The sequence below is a fragment of the Megalobrama amblycephala genome, linkage group LG8 (genome assembly GCF_018812025.1).
Source record: "Megalobrama amblycephala isolate DHTTF-2021 linkage group LG8, ASM1881202v1, whole genome shotgun sequence".
Lineage (NCBI taxonomy): Eukaryota > Metazoa > Chordata > Actinopteri > Cypriniformes > Xenocyprididae > Megalobrama > Megalobrama amblycephala.
Window position 1 is genome coordinate 9,437,140 of NC_063051.1, and position 9,761 is coordinate 9,446,900.

Consider the following 9,761-nt stretch of genomic DNA (forward strand, 5'->3'; position numbering starts at 1 on the left):
AGAAATCTTTTGTAACAATTTACACAGCCTTTCAAAAGTTTGGGGTCAGTAATCTTTTTTTTTAAAGATATCAATACGTTTATTCAGCAAAGATGTGTTAAATTGATAAAAAAGTGATAGCAAAGACTTTCACTGTTAGAAAAGATTTATATTCACAAGTTCCCAAAAATATTAAGCTGTTTCTATCACTTATAATAATTATTAAGTCATCATATTAGAATGATTTCTGAAGGATCATGTGATACTGAAGACTGGAGTAATGATGCTGATGAAAATGAAGCTTTGCATCACAGAAATAAATGATATTTTAAAGTATTTTAAAATAGAAAACCATTTTAAATTGTAATATTTCACAATATTACAGTTTTGTTTTTGAGCATAAGAAACTTAAATATATATGTGTGATATATATATATATATATATATATTATAAGGGTGTGAAATATTAAATGAATAACATACATAAGTTAATATACATTATATATGTAAACATGCAATTCATTTTCCCTTCATGTTGTTATGCACTACCACTACAGCTTCTTGTCTTCAAGAAAGATATGCAATTTTCCATTGCATACAGTTTATTCTGACCAAAATCACTTCATGTTGCGATTCCAGATTCCAGAAACGTCCCAGAAGAACTTGAAAGCAGCATTAGTACCAAGTACTTAATATTTATTAAAAATGTTAATTCACTCAAAACACACATCTCACCTTTCACTCCTGGTTGATTTTTTTAGTCTTGAAAAAATAGCAACAATCTCACTCCAAGAAAAGTACGTTCCTTTGCACAATAACAGCTATGTACAAGAGTCGACCAGAGAGAATGCTCAATCAGGCCCAGCATTACTGAGGCATGTTGTTCTTTAGTTCAAATCGACTATATACCTGCTTGGATTTGTTCAACTTGTTGTAATGGTTGACAAGGTCCAATTTGCTGTGACCTAACGTCATGCGTTTCTCGTCCCGCCGATGTATCCCTTTCTCCGGGCCCATCCTGTCCATTGGCATGGGGCCTGGTGGAGGAGGAAGTTGCTTACTCTCCGGCTCGTTCTGAGAAAGATCTGGCCCACCGAACGGAGAGGAATGAGAAGGCTTCTTCTGGAGGAGGTGAGGGTCCTTGTCCTTTGTGGAGAACAACTCCGTGAACTTACTGAGGAAAGGGGCGGGGAGTCGATGTTTTGGGGAGATCCTGTTGTCGGTTGGAGACTGTTGAGTTGGCGATGGAGGTTTTGGAGAACTGTAGAGACCTAAAGACTGGATTTTGGATGTCTGTCCAGCAATGTTTGTGCGTAGATACTCTGCTGCTCCGACTTTGGACCATTCCACCCCAGCGGACTGAACCGTCTGATTTTGGTGGGTGTCGTTAAGAGAACCTCTTCTCATGTGGGTTCCTTGAGGCATTTGAAGCCCTGAACTCGTGACTTCTTTCCAGTCAGGAGTCTTATGCGAGATGTCCGGGTTCTTCTTGTCATGCGTGACTTTGTAAACAGGTTTCATGCCTGGAGGAGCAGCTTTGATGCTGGAAACGCTACCACTGGATTGGCTACTGGAGTTCTCAGAATACACTTTCTCCTTGCTGCCGTAGTTCGCAAGGAAGTCCAACCCAAAGTTTGGTGCCGGCATGTTGTAAGAGTAACCGGGCAGATCGTCTTCATCTGGATTGTGGAAAAGGTCTATTATTTGGGAATCTGCATACATACAGCGGAATTCACGATCAAAGCAGTCTGTAATGTGGCCGGAGAACTGCATCAGCATGTTGCTATGGACCTGAGCGGAAAGCCATGTAAAACTAGAGGGAAAAAGAGCATAAGAGCATAACTTGAAATTGTTGGAAAAATGCACAATTTATAGAAAATTAGACTTTAAAAATGTCCTATCAACACAAAGGGATTCATTGACGAAACATGAACAGAACGAATTTCCGTAAAATTGTTCAGAAAATCATTTTTACATAAATTGTTGCACTGAATTGAATGCTTTTACAACTCGCACAAACATTCGTTCTGCTTGGGTTTCATAAAAGGGGTTTAAAGATTCTATCCAGCCTGGGTGAAAAGGTTAAAACTGAATCCTTAATTGTAGTTTTATGGATGGTTCAGGTGACTTATGATAACAAGTGTTTAACTGCGTTCAAGCTAACCATCTGTTTATGGCATTACTCAAATGTCTTGCATGATACTAAAATAAAGGAACATGTGATAAGCATTGCGTTAGATCATCACAGTCTTTTCCGGTTTGTAGGTTAAAAGAGCACAAAAGACAGAAAACTGTATCCCAGCATGCATCATTCTCTGTTAATTATTTCTCCGTTACAAAAGTTCTAAAATGTGTAAATTATTAGTTTTACAGAACTATATTTGTAAGCAATTTCCCTTTGAACTGTGTGCACTTCAAGTCAAATAAAACTCCCTGTTCGCTATTATATGGGTAAAGCCTTTAACACGAGTGTGGCCTCACCCACTATCCACACTATAAAGTTTTACACAGGCCACACTATCCCTGAAATAACAAGACAACTCCTACACAGACTCATTCCTACTAATAATTCTTAATCATCATAATCAGGGCCTAAAATTTAACACTCGTCGAGGGCCAAATGCGAGTGAAAATCAGAGCTGGTGAGTGTATGAAATGGTGTCAATTGCCAGTTGGCCACTAACATTTTTATGAATTCTAACAATGCACGAACGTGAACGACGCTCCGGACAGGTGACCCCATGTAAGTTTAAGCCTTGACCATTTAAATATTCAAGCAGAAGAAGATGTGAATGTGAGCTCATTTCGTTACTTGCACACTGTGTGGAAAGTTTTATCTGCGAACATCCGAAGTGAGCACGCAGTAAGCTGCGTCTCAGACAGCGTGCGAATACTAAACTGAGCTCTCTTTCACATCTTGTTGCACGACAACGTTGTTTTGGTGGCCTGAAAATGCAAACTTTTGAGAACAGGTTTCAAAGTGCAAGTTTTTGAAAATGATATTCGTTGTTATCTCCGTGTAAAAACCGTGAATCTATGAAAACGGGGCGGCATGCACATGCGTATTATGCGTTTAGTCTATCCACCTTATTTTTCAACACGGAAGTAAGGTGTTTTCTGTGAATGTGTGATTTATTAGCCACTATAGGGAAATAACAAGAATAATAATATAGTGCAGTAAACTGTAAAAATGAAAAAACCCTAAGATCCGTGGTGTGTATTCGCTCTTAAAGTGACAGCAGCCTAATATTCAAACTGCTGTCTGTGTTTTTAATGTTAATTAAACATCAAAGGACAGAGAAAAAAAAACACTCACTGCCCTTGACTGAATAACATTTGTAACTTTAATACAGATTAATTAATAAGGATGTTTAATTTATAAAGTGAAGACTATGCAGTGTGTTATTTTGCATTTGCTATTAAATTTGTATTAAATTTCACCTTAAAACTACTGTCAGACCTACCTGAAAAACCTGAAAATCTCTTTTTATTTAATTTTGTATCTTTGTTATACTGTATTTATTTTTGCTTTTGCTTGTAATTTGATCATTTGTTTTAATTTTATTACTGACAGTTTACTTGTCTTTAATGTTTAATATATATTAGATGGTAGTTTTAGCTGTGGTATCAAAATTGGAATAGGCAATTGTGAATTTTCACTGATTTCCATGGCCTGTAAAAAATATTTATGGCTGATAATTATTCTTAATTCACCGACCATTGGCAAGTATGGCAAAAAGTTAATTTTAGGGCCTGATCATAACTGAGGAGCAGATCAGCCATTTAGACATAATCCATGCAAGACTGAGATTGCTTGTTGGGTCTCAGCTCTCAAATAATTGTTAAAAAAAACAACACACTGCCTTTGTAATTCATCAGTTTCACAAAAAAAAATCCACAAATTAGCCACTGAGGTTTGGAAGCTGATGGCTACAACAGGGCTAATGCCAATGCTAACACGTGCCTGAGAAATGCAGACTCATCATGTTTTCATTGCTAAGCTGCTCAAGTCTACAGATGTCTGCTGGAGCGCATGAGGTGCATGTCCTGTCATCTCCCTGCCAAAACGCTGCCATGCGCTAAAAGGCTTTGCATAATACAGAGTGATATGACTGAAATGAGATAAGCATGGACTGATGGGTATTTCAACGTGAATAATTCAATGCAACTGAATTCCTCCTGTGAAATATTTCAAGTTGCTTCTAGCATAGTTGTCAAAACCCTTGCTGTGACACGTTGTACCTGCTAACCCGTATGTTAGTGTAGTATGTCGAACACTGACAACGCAGATCTATTGCTGTTAATTATTGTATCTTGTATCAAATTACTGCTACAGCCCTTTATAGTTTAACATATTTTTACCACTGTGGTAAAACTCGGTATTAGTCACCAGTGTCATCAAAAAAACATTTGAACAAAATGATTCTTAAAGCACCATCATTTAAAGGATCTCTTTAAATTACTAAGACTTACAGTAGTAAATATCACTATAGCATTTATGATATTTGGTGAAAATTATGATTATATAATGCATTTATTTAAAACTAAATTACACAATGCTTGAATAAACACATATGACATGATTAACATACCTGTAGGATCCAGCTATGACTTCCTCACAGTCAATGATCATGAATTTCTCTTGAACCTGACCTGAGAATTTCTTCCCACTTTTGGTGCAATACGTGTCTCCACATACGCTTCTTATCCGCATATTCTGAAAAAAAAAAAAGCAGCATTACATAGATGTTAAATAATTAGTTATTAAAAACATGGGTATGTTTTGAATACAATTTGAATTTGAGTTCTGGTTCACCTACACTACCGTTCAAAAGTTTGGAACCAGCAAGATTTTTAAATGTTTTTAAAACAAGTCTCTCATGCTACATTTATTTGATCAAAAATACAGTAAAAATAGTAATATTGTGAAATATTATTACAATTTAAAATATATGAATATATTCTAAAATGTAATTTATTCCTGTGATCAAAGCTGAATTTTCAGCATCATTACTCCAGTCTTCAGTGTCACATGATCCTTCAGAAATCATTCTAATATGCTGATTTGCTGCTCAAGATATATTTCTTATTATTATTAAAGCTGAAAATAGTTGTGTACATTTTTTTCAGGATTCTTTGATGCATAGAAAGTTCAAAAGAACAACATTTATCTGAAATAGAAAGCTTTTGTAACATTATACACTACCGTTCAAAAGTTTGGGGTCGGTAAGAAAAACAATTCTGAAAGAAATTTATACTTTTATTCAGCAAGGATGCATTAAATTGATAAAAAGTGACAGTAAAGACATTTATTATGTTACAAAACGCTGTTTTGTTTTGACAAAAATGCTTCTGAAACAATATAAAATGTGTGCTATTTTGCTTTTTATCAGAATGACCTAATGGACTTATTTTAGGCAACTTACATAAGACATATGTTATCCTGTTGACTGACAGATGCATTCAGAAACAAAACTGAGAACACCCATCTCATTGAAAACTTTCTTAAGACGTATTGTGCAGGGATAAGAACTCGTGAGCTGGACCACACAAAATGCAGTTTCTATGAGCGTGTCAGTGTTTGACTTACACTCAAGTGTGAATTCTGGATATCTAGTTCTGAGCACATGCTCAAGAAATGGGAGAGATTCTTCTCATCCAGTAGAATATATACAGGAACCCGGCGCTTGTTGGAGGCCTCCATTAAATCACAGAACAAATCCACGTCTGTAAAAATATCCATGACTATTGCGATAACCTGTGTCGAACAGAAAAGTCATTAGGGCACAATCTTTAAATGTACATCAGTGATTACTTTAAACTTGAGGTGTTTTCAGTGATAAAATAATTGATGATAATGATCAAGAAATTTAGCAGTCAAGTTGCTCATAATGTTTAATGTAACAATGATTATGCAATTACAAATTCTCCAGTAGTTATCTCACCTAAAATCACATATTAATGTCACTTATAAATGTCTGAATGTTACTGCATTATAAAACATCAAACTAAGCAACATGTTCTTCTCAAAATAAATTTTATGAGTCATTTTTGTAGGTATTCTGTTTTAAAATAATCTTTTTGTGAAATATTGAGTTTGGAATGTTTGCTTGTGCTCTCTTGCAATACAAACATCAAAGCAAATAGCATTTATTTAAATCTCTAATATTCATACAGGTTTATGTGTGGCAAAAAGGTTCAGTCGAATTATTCCTTACGCACATTTTGTGGTACGTAAAATGTGATCAAATGTAACTATCCAAATGAAAACTGTCTGAAAGCGCAACAAGTATAAAGTATCTTGTTTACGTGTGACGTCACACGTCACATACAAAGAAATGCAAGTTTCATGGAAAACTCCTTTATTATTGTTGATATTATGTGTTATTTTTCTGTCTGTTCCCGTTCTAAGCAATAAAAAAAGAAAATCATGGAAAACATATTTGTTAACCACAAGCAAGGAAACAGCATTGGCCAAATGTTTTGTATATTTTCCTCTGGTATAAGTGGGTTTCTGTTGTTCTTACCTTCTTGGCTTTACTAATAAGTGATCGAATGAGGTCTTTGACATTTTGCGACTTGTCCCTCTGAAAGTATATCTGCGCTTCTGTGGGTCCACATCGGTTGGAAGCCTCTGGCCAGCCCAGTTCCAACATTGGAGGCTCCTCGTCGGACATCATGGGGAAATAAGTCCCTGAAGTGAGCTCTGACATAGTGTCTTCCTCCATGTCCACTCCATTAATCCCGCTGTCCGCGCCACTACTTTTGGCCACATATTCGGTGATATAGCGTATTTCCAGCGAAGACAAAAAGTTTACTTCTCTTTCGTCGTGCAAGACTTTTTTATACTCCTTCTCGCCCTGTTCCAAGAGCGCGTCGGTGGCGAGCCGCGCGGTTTCATTGTGGCTGAGCTCGAGTGTTGATCCGGTTCTCCAGGGGTTCTTCACCTCCTCCAGCCTGGACGCGAGCTTCCCTTTACGCGAAGGGTTCGGGGTCGGACGCAAAGCCTCTGAACTCATCATTTCCACGACTGGTGTTAATCTGGGTTTCAAAAAAAAGTTTAAGTAAGCTTTTGGTTTTTAAAGCTGGTGTATTCCAAAGCTGACCTTGTTTTGTGTCATGGTAGTTGGAGTGCGTTATTCCCAGAGGCCTCTCCGCGTATTGTTGTGAGCTGCTGGGAAACTCAACGCTGCGCTCCACCTGCGCGCTCACCTGCGGCTGCCCCGTTCAGCCAGCTGCTCCGCCTCCTCTGACGTCATATGGAAAGAAAACTATGGCAGGCCGTTTTAACCTAGAAACCAACGCTAAACTTAAGTAATTATTAATGTTTATTTATTATTTATTTTTATTTTTTTATTTTATATAATTATTATAAAAGATATAAAAGGAAATAAATGATCAATCAAAAATAAAATATCAATTCACATTTATTTGTATAGCGCTTTTCACAATACATATCATTTCAAAGCAGTTTTACAGAAAATGCATGTCAACTTTATAATTTAGAGTAATCTAATATCAGATGTGACTGTCCAAATGACGTTATTTCAGAAATGTACATATACAAATCACACAGTTAGCTAACAATGCAATAATTTAAAGGTGCCCTCGAATGAAAAATTGAATTTATCTTGGCATTGTTAAATAACAAGAGTTCAGTGAGTCTCAAACTCAAACATTGTTTCCTCCTTCTTATATAAATCTCATTTGTTTAAAAGACCTCCGAAGAACAGGCGAATCTCAACATAACACCGACTGTTACGTAACATGTTATCTAAATGTTTCGTTAGCATGTTGCTAATGTACTGTTAAATGTGGTTAAAGTTACCATCGGTTATTACTGTATTCACGGAGACAAGAGAGCCGTCGCTATTTTCATTTTTAAACACTTGCAGTCTGTATAATGCATAAACACAACTTCATTCTTTATAAATCTCTCCAACAGTGTAGCATTAGCCGTTAGCCACGGAGCACTATCAAATTCATTCAAAATCAGAAGTAAACAATATAACAGTATACAATACTCACATAATCCGACGCATGCATGCCGCATGCATGACGAACACTTTGTAAAGATCCATTTTGAGGGTTATATTAGCTGTGTAAACTTTGTTAAGGCACTGTTCAAGGCAAGCGTGAGCTCTGTGGGTGTGGACCACAGGATTTAAAGGGGCCGCAGCATAAAATCGGCGCGTTTGTAATGATGCCCCAAAATAGGCAGTTAAAAAAATTAAGAAAAAAAAAATCTATGGGGTATTTTGATCTGAAACTTCACAGACACATTCAGGGGACACCTTAGACTTATATTACATCTTTTAAAAACATAATCTAGGGCACCTTTAAGCAATGTATTAATTTAAAGCAGAAACAATGAGCTAATTGAAGCTCATTATATTTTTCTCATATATTTTTGCCTCATATATATTTTAAGCTCATAATATTTGCAGATAAATATTAAAACATCACAGAAGCCTGTCTCAGTATAAGGATTAAACATGATAAAACGGATACTAGTAGTGCTGTCAAAAGTACAGACAGCAATACTGAAATTTTAAAAATATGATGCTTTGAGCACTGTTAAGAGGATTCGTAAACACCTCTGATTGGCCTTTGTGTTCACATGCTCAATAGATATGTCTGTGACTGGCTACAGTGATCAACGCTTCAAAAACATGTTGTAAATAGACATCAGTTATACTCTTCACCGAGCTCTTACACGGATGCACACGAGAGCATTTGAAAGCAGGCGTCTATCTGCTTTCAAACACTCCCGCTTTCAAATTCAAACACTTCTGTGTGCTTTCAAACGCTCCCGTGCGTTGATCATTGTAGCCAATCACAGACTTATCTGATGAGCGCGTGAACACAAAGGCCAATCAGAGGTGTTTACGAATCCGCTCAGCGCTCAAAGCGATATATTTTTTAAAAATTTCAGTACTGACTTGATATTGCGGTTGGTGCTTTTGTCAAGACTAGATACTAGTTATTTGTAAAGAAAACAATGTTAAAATGGCTTGCCACAAGAAAACAAGCCTAGGAAGCATTTCATTAAACAACTGTCTACAGATAAACAATCTGTTGTACTCAACTTGGCACTACTCACACTGTGGGCAGATTAAAATGACTGTAGATTTCATTACTGTAGATTAGATAGTATATATTCACAGACTGTACAGTTTGAGTTAGATAGAATATCAGTTAACAGCATGTGATACTAATTGCCTTGGCAAAAAGTCTCAATATACAGGATACAATAGGGGCCTTTTTGATTTTATTTTCTCCCAAAACACAAAATAGTGACAAACACCACCACAGCACTTTTCATTAGCAACAAGGACCGAAAATGAAACCTCAAATCTATTTTAGAGAATGTCAGTAACTTGGCAAATGCCAAGAAGAAGTGACTAGTAAAATACAAGTTAAGACAAAATTAATATTTGATTTAGATGTGAATTTCATTATTTCAGTACATAAATTAATACTCTCAACTGCTTGATAAGTAATTGACTTTTGACTCTTTAATCTGGACAACAGTAACTGGCGTTTAGAACAAAAACGACATCATGTGATCTCCTGATATGGCGGTTCTGCTTTTGTGAGGCATGTCTGCATTATTTGAATGGTAAATACAGAAGATGTCACTTGTACGATTCATTTACATGAGTGACGTGCAGAGATGATCATAGAGCACAAATCGGCAGAGAGCAGATATACTTGAAGGACAGGTCTTTACAGGCTCCTAGCTAGCTGTCTTAAGCAAATGTGCAACCATTCTCAGAGCA

The 9,761-nt window shown here is 36.4% G+C and overlaps 1 protein-coding gene across 1 annotated transcript; it reads right to left on the reverse strand.

Moving 5' to 3' along the window:
* Positions 1-543: 543 nt before the first annotated feature.
* On the reverse strand, positions 544-7,252 carry fam83c (family with sequence similarity 83 member C). Its single transcript, XM_048199117.1, has 5 exons — positions 7,192-7,252; positions 6,507-7,020; positions 5,570-5,737; positions 4,572-4,696; positions 544-1,792 (listed from the first exon to the last, which is right to left on the reverse strand). Exons 1-5 carry the CDS (start codon positions 7,236-7,238, stop codon positions 847-849), a joined length of 1,800 nt encoding a protein of 599 aa, XP_048055074.1. The 5' UTR covers positions 7,239-7,252; the 3' UTR covers positions 544-846.
* Between the last annotated feature and the right edge of the window lie 2,509 nt (positions 7,253-9,761).

What these genes read in the sequence shown, in the direction of transcription:
- fam83c (XM_048199117.1), bottom strand. Translation starts at nt 7,238, where the DNA reads ATGACGTCAGAGGAGGCGGAGCAGCTGGCTGAACGGGGCAGCCGCAG. An exon ending in GCTGAACGGGGCAGCCGCAG is followed by an intron (nt 7,021 to 7,191) that starts GTGAGCGCGCAG and finishes TTTGAAACCCAG; the next exon opens with ATTAACACCAGTCGTGGAAA. An exon ending in TTATTAGTAAAGCCAAGAAG is followed by an intron (nt 5,738 to 6,506) that starts GTAAGAACAACA and finishes TGTTCGACACAG; the next exon opens with GTTATCGCAATAGTCATGGA.